The 23,213-nt window shown below is 34.7% G+C and overlaps 1 protein-coding gene across 2 annotated transcripts in view; it reads right to left on the bottom strand.

The window, feature by feature from the left end:
• PPM1A (protein phosphatase, Mg2+/Mn2+ dependent 1A) overlaps positions 1-23,213 on the bottom strand; it is a 51,757-nt gene that overhangs the window by 6,925 nt on the left and 21,619 nt on the right. For both annotated transcript variants that reach the window (XM_006932902.5, XM_023255742.2), the window contains exons 2-5: positions 8,743-9,596; positions 6,427-6,544; positions 1,986-2,094; positions 543-600 (exon numbers count right to left, since the gene is read on the bottom strand). In XM_006932902.5, coding sequence (XP_006932964.4) covers positions 543-600; positions 1,986-2,094; positions 6,427-6,544; positions 8,743-9,596 — 1,139 coding nt within the window. The remainder of the gene's footprint in view (positions 1-542; positions 601-1,985; positions 2,095-6,426; positions 6,545-8,742; positions 9,597-23,213) is intronic.

Below are 23,213 nucleotides of genomic sequence, written 5' to 3'. Positions count from 1 at the left end.
CCCAAATGATTTTTAAGTTACCACTTTTCTGTAAACACCATACTGCAACAGAATTCTAACAGGAAACTGGAGAATAGGGCATTCTTTTCACATAAGTAGAATTCTCTACTTTAGTATTTAAATGAAGTATATACTTCAGGGTTCTCAGACAAGGTATTTCCAAACATAAAAACTATTGAGTGGAGCTGGGCAATCTGAAGTTCTATTGTAGCTTCTTATAAAACTCAGAATAATTCAAGATTCTGAGCAACTTCAAAAAAAACATTTAGTGGAGACAAACCTTCTGAAGTTGATTGCTTGCCGAGGCTTAAAAAACCAGCAATAATTCAAAGGGACTTTCTTCTTTTTTGAGAGAGGTGGCCACTCACCATGATTATGTCCTCAATCACGAGAACTTTGGTGCACCCAGAGTTCAGAACAATCAATCAGGGGTGTGTGTAAGGGCAAATGGGTACAGTGAACAGCTCTGCAAAATACAGGTACGAGGGTGTGCACATTTAGAGTGGAGGGGAAGAAGCAGAGGGAGCGAAAATGCTACTTACAGTGTCATCATTTTTGTAAGGATTCAGTCTATTGTAAACGGCTTCAATTACATTCCGCCTAAATTTAAAAAAATGCAGAAAGTTAATTCTTTAGAGCACAGAACTGCTTAATAACTCATAGGTGCTCATTAAAATGTCAGATAATCTTACACTTAGAAATTATTTTAATTCTATTTCTTACTGTCAATAAGTGATCCACTTTAAGATATTTGAACCCCAATGTTAAACTAGATGTGAATGTATTCTAAAATGTAACATTCCACCAACCAATTAATAGAAGACTGAAAATCATGGTTTAAAGAAAAAAATCAGTCAGTAGGGTCAACTTCATTTGAACTGGCTTACGTGGTTATGACTCAGCAGTGATGCTAGTCTTAAGATATAATAGTAACATATTCTGGTTAAGAGTTGAACGTTAGTTTTGAAATAGAAGTAACGTCAACATCTGCTGTGGTAAAATAATTTGGATAAATTTTTACATTTGAATTTCTGCTTTTTGTAATGCCCCCTTTAAAAAGCTCTATAAAACAGAAATGTCAAATATGACATTTTCCCTGCAAAGTCTAGGAATTAATTTTTGAATAATATTTTGTTAAAAACTCTGTAGTGGTATTATAAGTTATAGCCTCCCTACTTCCAAAATTGATTTGAAGCAATTTTATAGACAGTCATTTCACAGAAGGTCACATTGGAAGAAAAGAAATAAAAGCTTCAAACAGGAATTTTTACAATTTCTATTTAGACAAATGATCATAAGGAACCTGGCTTCATTTCTATAACACAGTAGAAAATCAAGGAAATTGTCAATATATCTTTGTAGGTCAATTATATGGATAGTTAAGGTACAAATGCTTGATTTATAAAATATCCTACAAAGATGTAAGCTTAATTTTTAACACGAATTAGTCCAGTTCTGTGAACTGAGGTGCACATAGAAGAAGGCAAGAAATGCTTCCTCTATCTTCCCTCACAACAAAATCCACCCAACCAGGAATCAACAACCAAAAACACTGGGAAAATCAGAGATATAGAAAAATGGCCCAGATGGAGGAAGAGAAAAATGCTTATCCCTGGGGTGCTAAATTATCCAGGGATCAACAAAATCAAATTACAATAGCAGCAATAAAAATGAAAATTGTAGTGCTATGTAATTTAGCTTAAAAAATTCTTTCACTATATTTATTATACTTATGCTACATGAGGAAATCAACGTAACCCACGTCTCCACTAAAGACGGCCTTCAGTGTAATAAGTTACAAACAATGACATCCTGACACCTGTTCTGAACAAGCACCATGTACCATTAATAATGAAAAACACTGAATTGTGGTTAAACATCCTGAAGATCACTTCAGAAATTAGGTAAATACACATTTGATCAATGAACACCTAATATTTTTATGTACTGAGACAAATTTTAAGAGTGTGCAGAATGTAACTTACTTGCTTGCCAATTCACCCCCCGGTGGGAGGCTGGGGATGTTCTCACTTGCTAATGTGCGCATCACATGGACTAAGTCAGGGACGCCTTCCCCCTGCTTCTTTATGATTTCTGGGAATCAGAAGTACTTTTTTTGTAAGTGTTATTCAAATTTAATTAAAAAAAAAACGAAACAAAGATAACTTAGGTTTTTAAAGATGGCATTTACCACATCTGAGATTTTCTAAGCTGGTATTAGAAAAAAAATTAAGTTGACTTTTGAAAATTTATGACAAAGGGATGCACAAAATGACACACAAAAATGAGATACTTTCCAGATTAAGTTGAAAGAATGAAAATGAACACGATAAACATGTGAAAAAATTTTCATGTTAAAACCAATGCATTACCTAATCAAGGATATAGGTATAAAAATGAAATGTCAACTAGTTTACTTTGGAGGAGGTCAACTCCTCTCTTTACACTAGAAACATGTTTCCTGAATTTTACACAGATTTAAAAAAAATAATTTCAAAATTTGAAAGGAAAAAAACCCTTTAAGTATAGGGGAATTTATTGATTATATACTAACCCAAATCATTTTTACATGTTTATATTTGCAAAACGATACTTAAGTAGCATGTGCAGATTAGGTTATATAACTGAATACCACTCACAGTTAGTTTTTGTCTGAAGTAACTTTAGGCAATAAACAGATATATAATACCATTTCTTTAGTTGATTATTTGAACAAGGCATACAGAATGGAAAAAAGTCTAAATTTCGTAACTTTTAATTTGATAAACCATACAACTGCATTTTAAATTGTTAATTTCAAAACATCCAGTTACTAAATGGGTATAGTGATATGATCTGCAGTGTTGCCATGTAGATGCATACTGTTCCTCATACCACAGAATACCAACAGTTACGTACAAAAGACTTAACTCTCAGACTAAATCTTTACATGGGAGTTTCAGCGTATTTACTCTAAACGCAAGATCATACCAAAGGTATCTGTAAATTAAAGGTTCAAGTTTGATTCAATTTTCTGTTTTTAAATGTTTATCCTAAGAGATTTTCTTTGTCATCATTAGGGCAATAAAATTATCATTCTAGTTCTCAATTTGTAAATACCCTTGAAAGTCACAATGCATATAAAGATCTTCTGTCTTCTGATCAGGTTTTAAAATACTAATTCCTCATTAAAGCCGCATATTAAAAGACAGACATTGCTACCCGTATTTCTTTAAATGGCTCAAATTGTCCTTTTGGAATTAAGGCCAAATTTTACCATGTATTATTATTATTTTTTTTTTTTTTTAACCAGTCTTAAATCTGAACAAAAAGCAAGGATCTCAGATTTGGTTTGCCAAGTTCCTTTATTGTATAATCTTTAACATCTAGTATATTTATTCTACATAGTTCTAATGCTGGAAATCTGCCGTACAAAAATAAAGGGTTTTGATGTTTACCTAAGCTGCACAATTTCACAATCTAAAGCTGTAATACACTTAACATACAGTCTCTGCTAAGCCAACACAATTATTGGATAGATAACTAAATACAATAGAAATGAACACTGATGATAAATTCAATCAATGATAGTTTCAGGTCTAAAAAACATTACCTTAATTCATCTATATTTGATGTATCTTACATCTCCTCTGTTAAAATATATATTTGGGTATTTTAATTGTGAAGAAAATTACAGGAAGACAAATTCTTTAAAAAAAATGAATGTAAGTCTTTAAAAACAGTTAATATCTCCTATTCCACATGGGACAGTAATACATTTAAACTGTCTTACCATTAATACTATACTAACATTGCCTCTTCTGCTTTTAAAAAGGAAAACAAAATGAATCTTAAGAAATATTCCTTTAATTGCTGTTGGACTATACATTTTAATTAGAACTGTAAAAAGACTGAATGTTTTTACTAAAGAATATATATGTATAGAAGATGTTTCTCACACTCATATAAACACATTCTACTCTTCCCCACTCCACTTCACACCAAGTTTGAGGGATTCTAGTATTTATCTCCAAATTAGCAACTTTAAAGCTTGGGCAGTCAGCAGCAAAGATTTAAAAAATATATGTGTAGAAGAAGAACAATCTTACATTGGCTTAAAAGGACCACAACCTTAAGTGATGTGGTTTAAATTATGAGCTGAATCTTTTCACAACCCTACAGAGTCAAGTATTTAGAAGGACACAGATAACAGGAGAGCTGAAAAGCCTTTTCTCTTTTCTACGGTGTGGACAGAGAAGCCAAAAGTATTCAAAGCAAATAAAATGAGGTTTGATAGGTCACAGCAATTTTGAAGGCATGTGTTTAAAAAAATAAAGAAAAAAAGAAGAGAATATTCAGTGCCTGTTCTGGAGGCTGAATGCAGTCTTTTTCTTAGAACAACTTTTGCAATTTAAATAGTTACATTCTGTGTTTTAAAATATAGTAGCAATTTTAATTAATGTAATATATTTATTCTCTAGTTGCAGTCTTATCAAATCTATCTCAAGGAATATAAAATTTAACTTCTGACACAATAATCTTAAATTGAATGGTACAAGTATGACACTTCAACATATCAAAAATATTGAGTATTGATGTAAACTCTGTTCAGGTGGCAATCCTTGCTGGATAAAAAGCAATCTAAAACTTAATATTGTAACATAAAATTATGTATCTAAAGCAATTATTTAGAATTGCACCAAAAACTTAAAGAGTGCATACTAAAGAGAAAAGTTGTATTTCAAAAATGTGACCCTATTTCATAGCAAATAAAACTGAAGTATTTATTCTTTATATCAATAAGAAAACATGTACACCCAAGTTAAAGTGCCAATAAATCAAATACCAATTTATCCCAATACAGATTCTTACGGTTTCATTTTTCCACTAACCAGCAGTTTGAATCAATGTGAAATAACTTGGTAGCATTCTAAATATTTTATTTTACTGTATTATATAAATAACATATCAAAATGACTCATTTAAAATATAAAAATTCCAAGATCCTTGGATAATAGTGAGAAAACAAAGTCATTGAATAAGTAGGTCCAATGAATGAAATAGTAAATAGTACATACACACACTAGATATATCGCTATCAAGTGGGGGGAGAGCAATAAAAACAAAAGAGCAGCTCCAGATAGTACTGAAAATCAAAACCAATCATGATTCTAGTATCAGACTGATAATTGATATCAAACAGTAAAAAGGGAGAAAACAAAATTAAAGTGCATATTAATTTTAATAATGCAGGCACAGCAGGATATAATAGTGTGTAGGTCAATGCTTACATGCTCTTAGATCTTTAACGTGCAAATTCATAACATCAGGAGCCCAAAATGTATTTTAACGCTTTTATAAGCATGTTAAGTTTTTCTTCTTAAAGAAACTGCATAATCTACATGCTTACTGCATATATGCAGCAAAATGCAATTCTCTGGGGAGACTTAGCATTTATATCGAGTAGTAGCTGAGTAAAAGGTTATATATTTTCAAATGTTTAAAGCCATTACACTTGACAGTTACAGACATCTTTCTAATTGTCTCAAAATAATTTGCAGAATTATGACAAATCCACTGCTGGAACTCCCAATAAAATGCTGATTTTATTCAGCATTTGCATTTCTGCCAAGTAGAGACCTAGCATATCTTCTATTCAGGTCTATGTTATCTCGATGAGGCAGTTTATGTCTTATGTCTTCAAGTCTTTAAACTTGAAACAGTTTAAAATAAATTTTTTTTTAAAATTTTTTTTTTTTCAACGTTTATTTATTTTTGGGACAGAGAGAGACAGAGCATGAACGGGGGAGGGGCAGAGAGAGAGGGAGACACAGAATCGGAAACAGGCTCCAGGCTCTGAGCCTGACGCGGGGCTCGAACTCTCGGACCGCAAGATCGTGACCTGGCTGAAGTCGGACGCTTAACCGACTGCGCCACCCAGGCGCCCCTAAAATAAATTTTTAAAAGCTGTGGCACATGAAAGTTGCTAATAACCAGGCTGTGATCTTCAAGTTATTGAAAAAAAAAAAAGTCCTAAAAATCTTAAATTCATATACATAGCTTTACACAGAAAGATGGTATTTAAATTATCACCATCATAAACAATCTGTTCATCATTAAATAAATCACAAATCAGACTTTCCTGGCATAAAATTACTCATGCCAGTGAATTCATCAAGAATTTTAAAGCACACACTTTTTAGCCTTTTTAAACAAAAGTATCCTGAACAGAACGTACAGCGCCACATTAGTTCTTATTTCTATTATAACTGTGATAGGACAATCAAAAACATCTGAACAGTGACTACAGAAATGCCCTTTCCCACCTTTGTACACTAAACACTAAATGTCAAAGGCATGTAAAGGTCTAAAAGCTAAAATATTAAAGTTTGATTGTGTTGAGGTTTTTCTTTAAGAAAGCTACTTATTTTTTGTTAAATGATCCACCTTCTACTCTGCTTTCCAGGTACTTGTCCAATTCTGCCTCCTTCTTCACTGCTTCTGGTGATACTTTGGGTGCATTTGGAAAACAGATCAATATCACACTCATGTTGTCTCGACTTCCCTAGGAAGAAAAAAGTTTGAGAAATATTATGCTTTCTTCTTGCTCTTTAAAGCTTTGAGAATCTTTATAGCCACGACAATTTTAATTATACTTGTTCTAGTAAAACATATACACATACGGTTTTTAAGGAGAAAAAAATACACATATGTGGAGAGGCACCCCCCCCGCCATACACATAATAGTACGTATGGTATACAGTATAACTAACACTCCAAAAGACAGAAGAAACACTACAGGTTAACCTCCACTGCAACAATAATTTTTTTAAATGCTATAAAAAAAAAAATATTGCCGAACATTTACTACTGGTGGCCTACTTAACTTGCAGTGATACCTAACCCGAATACATGTACATACTCACTCAACAAAACAGAAAATTCTAGTGGTATTCCTTACAAGAGGATTTGATCTGTAGTTACATGTATGCTTGACAAATTTATATTTAAAATGAATCATAATAAATTATGGGCTAATTAACTTGCTTCATAATAGAAACATGAAATTAAAAGTAAAAATACATGTATATAGTTTATAAAACAGTTTTTAACTTTCATAAGTTAAAAACAACTGACTTTTTAGGAAGTACATTAACTTTTAAAGACACCTAGGTATTCAAAATGTTATAATTAAAATACTTGAATCAATGGTAGCCTCCCCATACTCCTCTTCCTATTGGGAACTGGAGTTAACTTTTACATGTTAAGTATTTGATGCCTCTGTATGGGAAAACTGACCTTATAACATTAGTTTAGGCAAACCATACAAAGAATTTAATATTAAAAAGAATCTTGGAGAAAAACAGTATAAAATGTGGCAAATGATAAGGTACTGAATAATTTTTAAAATGGAGTGGAATGCAGAAGAAATAAAGTGGAAGCTGAGTCATAATTTACTAGTTTCTGAATGTGATAATTCTCTCAAGAAAACAGCTTTGAATTTAGCTAACAACTACTTAATTCTCAAGAGGTACAGAATAAGACCAACAAATGGATACTACTTTTATGCATACTAAAAGGGACAAAAAAACACAAGCATCACTGTTCATCATTGTTCGCCTCTCATCAAATTCAGAAATTAACAGTGTGCACTATTAAGTTGTTGCTCTACTGATTTTTTGTAACATGCGTTGGATGTTACATAAACTTGATTTGTATTGGATGTTACATAAACCTGATTTCTAAGTATGATCAGATTTTAATTAAGATTTTAGGTAGAGCTGGCAGTATGCTTATAAAACTACACAGAACATTAGACGACTTTCATTTTCTGCATGTTGAAAGAAAATCAAATATGTAGCCTCAGTTTTATAAAATCAACATTTGCTGGGGGGGAAAAATCAAAGAATTAGTTAATGAACACTACTGACAAAAAATTTAATTCCTCAATAGCCCTGTGAGTTAGATACTATGATCTCCATTCAAAAGCTGAGAAAGGTTGAACACTTTGTCCAAGACTGTAGAGTACAAAAGTAACAGAGGTAAGCCTGATTCAAGGCCTGACTCTTAAGTGTGCTTCCTCTTGCTTCAGCTTCTTCACCTGTAAAATAAAGGGGCTGACCTGGCTCATCTATATATATTACCCCTTTTGATCCTCCCCAACAACCCCAGTGACAATATAATAATCTCTCTTACCTTTTTTACAATGATAGAAACTGATTTTTTCCACACAGCTTAAATAGCTTACCTGAAGTCATAGTCTCAGACCAAGTTCTTCTGACTCCATGTCCAAGGCTATTCTTATTACATCACACCAATGATCACTAAATTCTTTGCTGGTGCTACAGATTCATTACACCATAGTCTCAAAGTACATCCATGAATATACTGAGATATCACATGATAAAAATAAAATATTAGAATTCTAAAATGCTTTTCAATTATAGACAAAGGCCTAACCCTCCCTTTCCTTTTAAAACATGCACTCTGATGTGATCTTTTTGCCTTTGATAATCTTCCACAATACTGAAAGACTCAAGTAGTAATGGTTAGTAAAAGACCATTCAGATCATAACTCTTGCATACTTGGTAATTTATTTCTAAAAAATGTTCCTAAATTTTCCTAATTGGTAAAGAGTATCCTGCAGTTTTTGTGCCAAAAACTTATTTCTGAGAACTATAGTTTCTAAAATGATTAAATACTAGAGTAATAATTAAGATGACATAAAATCATTTTTATCTTTTAAAAGAAAGTCTAGCTACCTTATACAAACAGGTGTCGACTACTTCATTGCAAACTTTCTCAAGGTCATCAGTGACTTCAAGTCTGGATCTTACAAAATCACAGAGCTCTTCATTTCCCATAACATCCCAAATACCATCACATGCAAGGATAATGAACTGATCATCTTCTTCAGATCTTTCAATATCATGGACTTCGGGCTCTGGTGAGACAAGCTGCTCTGTAGGACCTTTTCCATGGACACATTTGTAATCAAAGTCCCCAAGGGCCCTCGATACAGCCAGAGAGCCATTCACACGCTGAATCATTACAGAACCACCTGCATTCTGAATTCGTTCTTTTTCCAGAGGATTACTTGGTTTGTGATCTTGTGTGAAGAAGTGAACTTTCCTGTTCCTACAAAGTAAACCTCTCGAGTCTCCACAGTTAATGAAATAAGTATGTTGAGGAGAAATTAAGACACCCACAGCTGTTGACCCACTTCTATCTGCACCATGTTTCTTCTCTGACATAACTCTCATGTGTTCATCAATCTCCAGAAAACCTGTTCTGATTCCATTCTTTACATTTTCCACAGAAGGTGCTCCTGCAGACCCTTTAAAATCCTGGTTATTGGTGATGTGATCTAGCAAATGCTCACAGCAGTATTTGGCAACCTGAGAACCAGCATGCCCATCATACACAGCAAAGAATGACCATGTTTCAAGTCCACTTGGCAAACCGATCACAGCCGTATGTGCATCCTCCATTTCAACTCGCCAACCTTGCATGCTGCTTAGCCCATATCGCAACCCATTACCCTGCCCCTGGGCATTATGTTTTTCCATCTTTGGCTTGTCTAAAAATGCTCCCATTATGTCTTGATATTCTAGGTCTGCAAAGGAAGAGAAACAGGAAAGTTAATAACTATCTCACACACAAAATACATATCCAACAACCTTTTTTTTTTTTTTTTAAATTTTTTTTTCAACGTTTTTATTTATTTTTGGGACAGAGAGAGACAGAGCATGAACGGGGGAGGGACAGAGAGAGAGGGAGACACAGAATCGGAAACAGGCTCCAGGCTCCGAGCCATCAGCCCAGAGCCTGACGCGGGGCTCGAACTCACGGACCGCAAGATCGTGACCTGGCTGAAGTCGGACGCTCAACTGACTGCGCCACCCAGGCGCCCCTCCAACAACCTTTTTAAGAGTGAAGGAGACAAACCTTTAAATAAGAAATCACAACTTTTTTTAAAAAAAGTTTATTTATTATGAGAGAGACAGCAAGAGCAGGGGAGGGGCAGAGAGAGAGAGGGAGAGAAAGAATCCCAAGCAGGCTTTGCACTGCCAGTACAGAGGACTGGGGCTCAAACCGCACTGGTGTTTGAACTCACAGACCTCAACATCATGACCTGAGCCAAAACCAAGAATGGGACACTTAACCAAATGAGCCACCCAGGCACCCAGGAAATCACAACTCTTAGATGCCCAGCTGATTGGCTCAGTCACTGGGTCGTGAGTTCAAGCCGTACGTTGGGCGTAGGGTTTACTTAAAAAAAAAGAGAGAGATTTAGAAATCACAACTCTTATAAGCAGACATTGTGTTGCTGATGTGGAACCTGGAGATTAACAGGAAAGAGTTGGGGGAAAGGCTGATCAGGCACAGCTTAGAACCAGGCAAATAGAACTAAAGCATCAGGATAAAGGTAGCTGACCTGACACTGCCCCCATGAGGCACAACCATTTGAGGTAGCAAAGAGATCTGGCAGTAGTCATCAGCTTATTAGAGCCAGGCCAAGTGTTTAAGAATGCAATAAACAGGTGAATCTCTTAGGAAATCTCAGACCTAAGTTGTATGTGTATATTAATCAAGAAAAAGCCAAATGAATTCACAACATACCAAAAGCCTACTAATTCAAACATCTTGGTTGAAGATTCAGGATTTTCCAGTTTAATTCTGAACTATCTATAGTTTTATTGCTACTACATGAACTCTCTGAAAAAGTAAAAAATGATCTACTCACAATGGTCCAAATTTGCACACTCCTTCAAGCCTTTGCTCATGTTAGTTCCCCTAACTGGAATCCCCTTCCCCTCCTCCCTACTTATTGAGAAAAGTACATCCATCTTTTAAAGTTTACTGCAAATTCTACCATTTCCATAGGTTTTTCAGTCTTTGACAAAACCATTAAGTTATTAAATTACTATAAGTAGTACAGCCTCAACTGTCAAAGTGCAAAGCGATTATCATACATATAGCAAAGCTTGTTACACAGACAAAATCAACCTACTATAATCTACTGATGTATTAATTTAATGGTAATAACATGTATCATTATTATTATACTCTATGACCCTTAGTTATAAATAGTAAAGGAGATTAGAGGGTCTAGAAACAGCCATGTGGACAAGCCTGAAGGCTTAGCTAATCTAATCCTTTCCCAAGAACCAGTAACTACAAACCCTGGTCTGGAATGGACCCAGACAACACAGGGAGACAGTTGGTTATAATTTAGGTCGACCTCTACTTGAGTAATAGCCTAGGAATGCAGAGACTTGGGGTGCAAGTCATCAAATAAGTCACAACTCAATTCAAACCAATCTGAACAAAGGATAGAACGAAATTTAATAGAGGTAAAGGGGGAAGGGGAAGTAGGGGGAAGGGAAAAGTACCTAGGTACATCAGGATGCAGTTATGAGACTAAAGGATTGATGATGCCAGTGATGCTAAGCTTTCAGAAGAAGATGGGAGAGAAAGGGAAAGAATAACTCCTCAGGAAGGTAATAGTTTCCAGTAACCTTTTTCCCCTTCTTTCCCTATCAGGGCCAAAGTAATACACAAGAGAGAAGTATGACTGATTGGTGTGATAAAACAATCTCCTGCCTACTCCTCTGTCCCTTATTACAATTCCGCTAATGAAGGTAAATAATGAAAACTAGCCATTTATTCCTTATGCTCATATTCATCAGATTACCAGATACCAACTTGATACATATCATGACAAGGGTGAGTGTTTTGACTGGACAAAGGATAACATAATGATGACACCTTAATAGCAGACAACGTTTAAGAATCATTCATTCATTCTCAACAACTCTCTAAAGTGAGTAATAATACCTTCACTTTATAGATGAATCTTAATGAGACTAAAGGACTTGGCCAAGGTCACTCAACTGATTAAGTTTAGAGGAATCAGGACTCTAATTCAAGCCTGACTCTGAAGTACCATTTTACTAAGGCAATGGTCTTGATGATAGATGTACAAAAGAATTACCTGTGGACCTTTTGAAAAATAACAATTAACAAATCAGAATTTCCAGGGTAGGGTTGGAACCTAGGCATCTGGGTATCCATAGAAAAGATTAGATGGGACGCCTAGATAGGTATGTGATTAGATGATGATTGAGTCATCATAAAGTTAAGTCATCTGCTGAAAGTCAACAGCAATTTGCCTCATTTCTGTACCTCAATTCCTTTAGCTAAGCTAAAGGGGAGGAGGGAGATAAATAGTTAAGATGTTTGATATTTACTAATCTAGCATTTCTTCTCTATACAATGGACACATTTATACTTACCTCTGAATGTTGCTTTGAGGTTTAAATGAGGCACTCAGCAAACAAAGTATTTAATTATTACTACATTCTGACACACACAGTCACATTTAGATTCTGATATTACCTAAAAGGGAACTTACTCTTTTATAGAAAAGTCCAATAGTTATTTTCCAGATATATATGTATGAAATTACAAAGTAAATAATTTTTTGAAGACAAATAGGGTAAAAGTTCTAAAAACAAAACCCAAACTTTTGAAATATATGTTAGAATATATATTCTAACATATATATGTTGAAATATATATATGTTTGAAATATACATGTTAGAAATGTAAAAATGTAACAAACCACGTCAACCATCTGATAAAATTTTAGGTCCTGCTCAATCATAAATATAAAAATATGGGTCAAGGACACATTCAAAGTTTTGTGGTTGGACTTTCACATAGCAAAAACAGGCAATTTAGAAATCTTACCTCCTGGAATTTTGAGTAATTTGTAGAATCCTAGTGAACCAGCTAACAATAGCTACATAAATACAGCAGATGGTTATGTAAATTAATACCAGAAATATATTTTCTTATAAATACTATGTTTACATAATCATCTTCCAGAAGTGGACTACTTACTAATTATGTAGTCAAATTATTAAAATGGCATAAATCTAGAAATAGTAAATTCCAAGGGGATTCAATATGCCAATGAAAGCTTAAGCTAGTTTCTGAGAGAAATTCTAGTTCTCACCTCATCTTTTTTTTATGTTTATTTATTTGAGAGAGAACACTAGTGAGTGTGGGAGAGGGGCAGAGAGACAAGGAGAGAATCCCAAGCAGGTTCAATGCTCAAAGCAGAGTCCAAGGAGGGGCTTGATCTCACTAACTGTGAGATCATGGCCTGAGCCAAAAATCAAGAGTCAGATGCTCACCTGACTGAGCCACCCAGGTACCCCTCACCTCATCTTAAATCTACTCTGCACACATGCTGACTAGATCTCACCACAACACTAGCTTATCAGTTGATCTGAACTTTTCAAAACAGTTTTATGACAATCACAAGACTGTATTCATCTTTGATATAATCAGAAAATTTGGTGAATATTTTTTGTCTTTTTAAAAACTAACTCCTAAACTGAAAAATTCTAAGGCTGAGCCAGGAAATAATTCATTAAAGTCCATCCATTGGCTTTTATTAAGAAAAACGGATCTTATAATGACAGCATAAACTCTTAATAAACCTTGTCATTTGGTTTAATCTGCTCATAAATCCTCCCCTCCTCCCCATAAAAGCTCTATATATTCAACTGTTAAGATCCTTAAGCAACATACTAGTCCAGAAACAAGAGTTTTTCAAGTGACCGTTCGGGTAGTCTTTTAATAAAAAAACTGTGGTTTTTTTTGTTTACCTATGGACACATAGTAAGTGGGCTCCATACACAGAAATCAAAATACACATATGTAAACAATGTGAAGAAATTATATTTTAAAGATTAGGGGGGATCCAGAGGGATTATATACAAGAAAGATTAGAAGCTCCTTGGGGGAAGAGGGAAAAAATGGAACACTAACTGGTAGCAGTGTATAAAACATGGCAAAATTCAAGTCATTTGCAGTGAGATATGGGAAGTAAACCCTCTACCACTACCAAATATTTAGCATATTCTACATTGCCCACTAATGCTTATCTATAGATTTTGTCAAAGAAGAGGACAAATGCTCAGCTGACCCTGGAAATGCACATTTACTAAATAACAGAATATTAAGCAATATATTCCACAGCTGGGGTTCAATAAAGAAACACAGATTCCTTGTGGACGTATATCTGCTATAAAGGATAATTTAGGGTACACAAACTACTTTTAACTTCCTACACTATGAGACATGGTAATTCATAAATTATATTTTGTAACACAAGGCAGTCACCTCAAAATTATCTATGGTAATGATAAATAAGTGCATGAGGGGCGCCTGAGTGGCTCAGTGGAGTAAGTGGCCAACTCTTGATTTTGGCTCAGGTCAGGATCTCACAGTCATGAGATTGAGCCCTGGGTAGAGTTCCATGTTGTTGGGCTCCATGCTGGGCGTGGAGCCTGTAGAAGATTCTCTCTCCTTCTCCCTCTCTCTCTGCCCCTCTCCTGCTCTCTCTCCCCCTCTCCTCTCTCTCTCTCAAAATAAATGAATGAATGAATGAATGAATGAATGAATGAAAAAACTTTTTACCAATTTGAGGGAAAAAAGTTAATCTTTGGATATTTTTTCTCTCATTGGGAGTCTGAAATTTCTCATCTCATTTACTTTAAAAAATAATCACACATATTTATATTTACAAATTTGATTTTGATTAACTTGTATAACTCATCAGAGCCAAAAGGTAGAAATTATCTGTCCAAACCTATTTTACAAATGAGAAAGCACCAAGAAATAGAATGATTTGCTCAAGGCCACAAAGCTAGTTCTGCAGTAAAGGCTGAGAAATAGGACCTAGGTTTTGGACTTTTACTCCAATTCTACACATGCTATCCTGTGTACTTGCAAATGAAGTAATGGAAACCTAAAAACATAGACTTTTTATTTTTATTAATGTTTATTTTTTTTAGAGAGAGAGAAAGAGACAGAGTCTGAGGAGGGGAGAAGCAGAAAGGGAGACACAGAATCTGAAGCAGGCTCCAGGCTCCGAGCTGTCAACACAGAACCCCACACGGGGCTTGAACTCACGAACCATGAGATCATGACCTGAGCAGAAGTCGGACGCTTAACTGACTAAGCCACACAGGCGCCAAAGAAACATAGGCTTTTTAAAGACAAAACACAAAGCACATAGGCAGGGGAGGCTGTCAGAATAAAGCTGAAACTTCCTTAAGTGCCATTTCTTCCTCTGCCTATTCTAACTTGTCTTCTAACCTTCTATCCTACCAAAGATAAATGACCAAAACAAACAAACAAACAAAGGAAAGGTAAAGAGAAAAGGAAAAAAGGCAAGAAATCTAAACTTCGGTGTTTTTTTTTTTTGTCTGGGACAGAGAGAAAACAACAGTGAACAATTAAATTTCTGGCAAAGCAAATCTCAAATACTCAGGCTTAATAAAATATGAGCAAAGAAAAGTTAGGGGATATATTTTTAAAGATTCACAAGTTACAGGGAGAATGGGAGTACCTCAATATTCATTAGCTCCAAATTGGAAACTACCCATCAACATACAAGGTATGAGAGGTCACTGAATGAATAAAAACTGCAGGCTGTCAATTAAAAAAACAAACAAAAAAACAAAAGGCACTCTGAAAGTAGGTTCATGGAAATCAAAAACTATTATTGAACTAAAAATTTCAATGAATAGCCAATCAGAGACTACAGAGAAAACAAACCTATACATGAGATCACCTCAAGAAATTCTTTTAGAACTCAGGTCTTTCCTCATCTTGTTAATTCCAAACATACAAACCCACCCATATCTATACCCATCCTATCCTCATACCTTTCTGTTACAAAAGAGGACTCTATGCTCTCACTTAACATAAATCCCTCTACTAGAGCTTTAAAGCCCATGCTTCAAAGGAATCTTACACTACTTACATGTCTTCTCTGGAACCTTACACTATTATCCTCTTTATATTCAACCTCTCTCAATTGGAGTACAACTTTTTTTTTTTTTTTTAACGTTTATTTATTTTTGAGAGAGAGACAGTGTGTGAGTTGGGGAGAGGCAGAGAGAGACACACACACACACAGCATCTGAAGCAGGATCCAGGCTCTGAACTGTCAGCACAAAGTCTGACGCGGGGCTGGAACCCACAAACCGCGAGATCATGACCTGAACCAAAGTCAGACACTTAACTGACTGAGCCACCCAGGTGCCCCTGGATTACAACTTTTAAAGATACTCAAGGGGCGCCTGGGTGGCTCAGTCGGTTGAGCTTCCGACTTCGGCTCAGGTCATGATCTCATGGTCTGTGAGTTCGAGCCCCGCGTTGGGCTCTGTGCTGACAGCTCGGAGCCTGGAGCCTGCTTCAGATTCTGTGTCTCACTCTCTCTCTGACCCTCCCTTGTTCATGCTCTGTCTCTCTCTGCCTCAAAAATAAATAAACGTTAAAAAAAAATAAAAAAAAAAAGATACTCAAATGCCACCCATTACTAATAAGTCTTTACGTGACTCCTGCCCCTCTAGCTGCTCATCTGCCTTTTTCTTCCCTTTGCAGTTCATCTTCTTAAAAACAAGTATTGATGCTCTCTACACTGTTGTCTGACCATTCCACCAAAATAAACTTCTCCAAGTTGCTTATTACAATGGACATTTTTAGTCCTCATTTGATTGATTTCTTACAAAAGCTTTCAACACTCCCTCTTCCAATTTCCCACTGGTTTTTCAAGAGGCTACACACTCCCAGCTTTCCTCCTGCCCTTAGCTTTTCCATCCTTGTTCCCTTTGCAGACCCATCTTCATTTTCCAAGCCATTAAATGTTGACATTCAAGGCTTAAACCTAAGCCCTTTTCTCATTTTATGCTGGCTTCGAAACTATTATTAATATACATAGGAGGAAAGGGAAACAGAACAGATACACAAGGACTCAAAGTATACACTCATACTTTATTAATGAAAAACCCAGCCACGCAAACATATACTTTCTATGGTTTAAAACTAAGTTCATCTCTATGACTTGTCATTATCTCTTACGTAATCTCCTTCTTAAAAATAATCTAGAAAAACAAAATCCTGTACATAAAGTAAAAAGAACTTGAGAAATTGCCCACTTATCCAATTTAATAATAAGGAGACACCCGTTTTATGTCTGTAAATGGAAATACCTTTCATAAGATTAAACTGAAAAGTTGTGGATGTATCCAATATGTGACTTTGGACAAATCCTTTCACTTAATTTCTAACTCTCTTCATTGATAAATAAACATTGATAAATTAAGTGAAAGATAAACCATTCTCAGAACAAGGTAATTCTACATTGAGAAATGTAGAAGTGAGAAGCCTAAAGTTTTAGGAATACTTAGGTAAATGGCATTAGTAAATTAATACTTCAATCTAAAACCATGCTGATGAATCCTATTTAAAAACTTTTATTCTCAATACCAAGATGAAGGTTATGAGACAAAGATTATTTTATAACAGAAAAATCAACTTGTAGAGAATGAAAAAAGAAAACACACAAACACCAAAACCAAATTCAAACAAAAAACAAAAAAAGAAAAAAGAGAAAAACAGTCACCAACAGTTGTAGGACTACAAGCTGGTAGCCTGAATTTGACCTTCACATTTATGGTTAGCCCCTTCCCTGAACAACATGCATTCTTCAGAGGCCCTACTACTTTTTATTGACCACACGGCATCTGAGCTTGTATCATTTGATAAAGAGGACAATATCTACTATGATGGTAACAGCATATAATCCATGAGGATGAACTCTAATCTGTTATTTCATGAGTGGTCACCTCATCTCAATGTAGCAAAACAAAATATATCTGTAATAGGCTGAATAATGGCTTCCAACGATACCAGGTCCAAATCCTATAAATATTACATTATTTGGAAAATCTTTGCAGGTGTGTTAAGAAACTTGCAATGGGGTAATTATTTTGGATTATACTGGGGTCCCTAAATGCAATCACAAGGGTCCTTGTAAGAGAAAGACAGTGGAAGAATTGTCACAGAGAAGTGATGTGAAGATAGAGCAAAGAGAGATTTGAAGATGCTGGCACTGAAGATTACAGTGATATATGGCTACAATCCAAGGAATGCTGCATTCTTCCCTAAAGCCTCCAGAGTGAACACATTCCTGCCAACACCTTGACTCTGGCCCACTGCAAATGATTTTGGACTTGTGCCCTCTAGATCGGTAAGAGAACAAACATGTATGAAAAATAAGAAACTAGAGTATAAAAAATATTAATAGAGCTAAGGAAAGAAATTTAAGAGGCAAAAATTATTGTAGTATTTTAAATGGCATGAAAAACAATAATAAACAGAAAACCTATAGAAAACAACCTGCAAGGGGTAAAATTCAAAACAGGAGAAAAATCATCCTGTATGCAGATAAGAATAAAGAGATGAAAGTGGGTAGATTAAAGATACAAAGAATGTAGATCTAACAATTTAATTAGTACATTATAAAAAGAAAATCAAATACTGGAGAATAAACTTCAAAGAAAAGAGAAATTAATCCTAAACTGAGGGAAAATTTGATGATTTAAAATGTTCATCAAATACTAGATAATTTTAGTAGAAATGACCAACACCAAAGTATAATTTGATAATGAATTTCAAGAATATACAAATTCAGAAAAGTGAAACATACCAAAAAACAAAAGCAAATCAGGCTGGCCTCAAACTTGTCACATGATATGCAATAATGAAGTCATGGTTGAGAGTAAAGGGGAATATTCCCAGAATTCTATACCCAGCAAAGCTGGCATTTATATGTGAAGGTAATAGAAAAGGTATCATCAACTATGACAGCATTAAACAAGTATCATCCATGTACCATTCATGAACAACCTATTTAAAGCCAAAATGATGTCACCAAGAGATTAATCAAAACCAGAAACTCAGTAATGGAGATGTCATAATATAGAGGACTTTGGGGTGGGCAAAATATGCTAAGCAAATACAGGTGACCCTTAAGAAGGAGATTACTTAAGAGATAATGACAAGTCATAGAGATGAACTTAGTTTTAAACCATAGAAAGTATATGTTTGCGTGGCTGGGTTTTTCATTAATGATCTGCACAGGTCCACTTATACACAGATTTCCTTTTTATAAATACAGTACAGTACTATAAATGTATTTTCTCTTTCTTATGAGTTTTTTAATTTTTTCTTTAGCTTATTTTATGATAAGAATATGGTATACAACGCATAACATGCAAAATATGCACTAATCAACTGTTTATGCTTTCAGTAAGGCTTCTATCTAATCAACAGTAAGCTATCAATAGTTTTGGGGGAGACAAAAGTTATATGTGAGTTTTTGGCCACGTGGAGAGTTGGTACCCCTAACCTCCATGTTGTTCAAGGGTCAACTGCGTAACGAAAGTCAAGGGTTGAGATTTTAATTTCAGACAAAGAAAAGCATAAGACTAAGTCAATAAATACGACTGTCTTTTTTTAATTGATGAGAGTGTACTCTAAAATTATAACTTCCAAATTTTATGGGCTAAATATTTTTATGCCAGATAATACAGAACAATCTTTCAAATATACTATATATTGAAATCAAGACTATATGCTCTGTTCAAACATGCTTAAAACATTAGTTAAAAACCAAGCATTTACTTGATTGTATACTGGAAAACGAAAGGGGTAAAGTTTCCTAACATACTCCCACTCATCCTACCCCAGGACCCCTCTCCCCTCCAAAAAAGAAAGAGAAAAACAAATGACACAGACCATACTATCTGACTTTACTACAATAACAGTAGATGCTGGTAGCAGTAAAGAAAGAAGAACACTTCTGAGACCTGGATATTGCTTTAAATAAGGCATGCGTCTAATAAACCTTGCACTGAGTTTGTATATTTTTAGAATTATAGGATATTTAATCCTATATAATCCAATAATAATGAGAAAAACCTTGTATCAATTTTAATGAGATGTGACCAAACCTTACTCAGGAAAACTCACACTTCCTTAGTAAAAAAGTAAAAATCAGCATACTAAACATCAACTCAATAAGTAAAAAGAACAACCACACACACCTACACACAAGACCTATGGAGAGAAATATATTAAGGAATATATTAAGAAAAATTAAGGTAAGGGGCGCCTGGGTGGCTCAGGCGGTAAGACCTCAGCTCAGGTCACGATCTCACGGTTCGTGAGTTTGAGCCCTGCATCAGGCTCTGTGCTGATAGCTCAGAGCCTGGAGTATGCTTCAGATTCTGTCTCCCTCTCTCTGTTCCTCCCTCTCTCACACTCTGTCTGTCTCTCTCTCAAAAATAAATAAACATTACAAAAAAAAGGAAAAAATTAACGTAAATATGATGTTATAGGAGGAAAATACGAGTAAAAATAGGTTAAACCACTAGTCTAAGAAAAAATATTATACAAAATTAGAAATCAAACAAACTGTACTTGCCTCACGGAGAGGTGTTTTTTTTTTTTAATAAAAACACACTGTACAATTCTTTGCCAATAAATTTGAAAATATGGAGGAAACAGGCAATGTTCTTAAAAATAAATTATCAAAATTTTTTCAAGCAGTTATGAAATAGATACCAGTAACTCTGGAACAAAATGAGAAAGTTATCAAAGAACTAAAGAGCTCTAGGGTTCATGAAAAATAAAATAAAAAAAACATAAGAACCATTCCAGGGTAAAGAAGACCAAAGAGATATAAGTGTAATGTATAATAGTGCACTGGCTTATACATATTTGTGTGTGCAAAAAGAACACACATGAGTATACACACAAAAGGAAAAAAAATAAAACTTGTAAAACCAATGTGGCAAATGTTAATTAGTCATTCAGGTTAATATTAAAGTTCGCTGTATTTTTTTTCTTAAAATTTTGTTAATTTAAATTGTTTTCAAAATAAAGTTATTAAAAACAAAAGTGTATCAGATAATTTCACAATCAATATCTTACAAGCCTTAAAAGAAATAGTAATAATACCCAATTTACCTAAATTACCTAAAGAACAGAGAAAAAAGCTTCCCATTTCTTTTTACAACCCTACCATAATCCTGATTAAAAACTGAAAAAGACAGCGCCCAAAAATACAACTACAGTCTGAACATATTAATACAGAAGCAAAAAACCCTAAGTAAAATATGAATATATATTACAAATCAACAAGTAGAGCTCATTTTAAGAATTTAACTATGAGCCAATATTTAACAACCTATTAAGATGTCATCTTCTTAAAAAAAGTTCAAAGAAAAAAAAAACACATGATCATCTCTTCATATGATAAAAGGGATCTGATAAAATTAATTCCATAATATAACATATATTTGAAGCCAAAGAGGACACACAGTGATTAGGACAATTCCCAGGAAAAAAACGAATACAGGACACCTGCTCTTATCCTTTAGCAATGTCTAGAAATGGTGATCAATACAGTTAGCACTTTTTTAAAGGTGTAAAATTATGAGACGAGATAAAATTGCTATTTGCAAATAATTATTATGTCATGACAAACTCAAAATCTAAAACATTTTTAGGAAAAAAAAGTTCAGTAAGGTTATCTGATTACAGAAAAACTATTAATAACCACTTACAAAATAAAGAAAAAATGCCAACAGAAGTATATCTGAATATATATTCAAAGAAATATTCAGGACCTTTAAGAAGAGAGCCTCAGGGCGCCTGGGTGGCTCAGTCAGTTAAGCGTATGACTCTTGATTTTGGCTCATGGCATGATCTCACACATTTCTGAGATCCAGCCCTGTGTGGAGTCTGCTTGGGATTCGCTCTCTCCCTCTCTGTCTGTCCTTCTCCCAATCACATGCATGCCCAAGTGTTTTCTCTCTATATAAATAAACTTAAACCCCCCCTCCCCCCACAAAAAAAGAAAAGAGCCTCAGAATAAAAGACACTTCTATTTCTGAGACAGGAAGATTCAATATTACAAAGACAGTTATCCTCACTTTATTAACCGATAAATTCAGTGTAACCACAACTGGGTCCTTTTGTTCCCAGACCTTGATGAAATGATTCCAAAATTCTTATGAAGCAATAAATGTTTGAGAATATCCAAAACATTCTAAAAAACATTAGCACCTGCCATACATAATATTAAACAATTTCAAATTATGGTAATTAAGAGGGAATACTATTGCAGGAATGAACTGATCAGTGGAATAGAATTGAGACTCCAGAAAGACAACTGTGCAAACAAAAATTCAAAAAATGGTGTTAAAACAGCTGGCCTATTCTAATCCTCCCCTCTCCCATGGCAAGTAACTGAATCCCTATCACACAGCTTAAAATAAATATCAGGTAATTAAAGATTTAAGCTTGAAATACTAATAATAAAACAATACAAGTGCATCTAGGCAAATATTTCGATAATCTTATAGTAGGAAAGGACTTTCTGAGTATGACATTTTTTTGCCATTGTGGCAAAAAAAGACTCTAAAGGAATAAAAAGCAACTCCAGAGGAATAAAACTTCTACACTATAAAACCAGGCTTATAAAGTTGAAAGGCAAGTATCTTTGAAATAACTATTTGCAGGGGTGCATGGGTGGCTCAGTCAGTGAGCATCCGACTTTGGCTCAGGTCATGATCTCACGGTTCATGGGTTCAAGCCCCGCATCAGGCTCTGTGCAGACAAGCTCAGAGCTTGGAGCCTGCTCTGGATTCTCTGTTTCCCTCTCTCTCTTTGCCCTCTTCTGCTTGTGCTTTGTCTCGCTCACTCTCAAAAATAAAATTAAAATAAAATGAAAAATAAATTTTAAAAAAATTGTCCATACAAATGGACAATACATGGAGTAATAAGCAAGCTCGCTAGCCATTAAACATAAATTCATTTTTTACACATTATTAAAGATTAAAAATTTATAATGTCCACTATTGGCAAAGGAATACAAAAAATATGCTTCTCCTAGATAAAGAGTAAACAGCCATCTTTCTAAAGGATATATACGACACACATTAATTTTAAATGTTGATCGCCCTTTAAATGGTTTTGTATATTCACACTCTGAAGTGCCCTTCTACTACAGAAGTATTTTTAAATAAATAAATGAACTATAAAACAAAATTAAGAAGACCAAGCCACTTGCTAAAGATAAATTCTTGAAATACAAAGCTCTTTGTGAAGCTGAAACTATGAGCCTCCTGGGTTCAACTCCCAGAGATGGACAAGAGTCTACATCCTGTAGAGATAGTAACAGAGATTAAAAATGCCCTGTGCAAGGCTGAAAAAGAATTCTACCTCACTGAAACTAATGCCTGGGACGGAAGGGCCCTGCTGCCTATAAAAGGAGCTGGAAAAGGCTACTTACTAA

Source organism: Felis catus, chromosome B3 (genome assembly GCF_018350175.1).
Source record: "Felis catus isolate Fca126 chromosome B3, F.catus_Fca126_mat1.0, whole genome shotgun sequence".
Lineage (NCBI taxonomy): Eukaryota > Metazoa > Chordata > Mammalia > Carnivora > Felidae > Felis > Felis catus.
The sequence above is the reverse complement of the archived record's forward strand: the minus strand, read 5'-3'. Positions and strand labels throughout refer to the sequence as shown.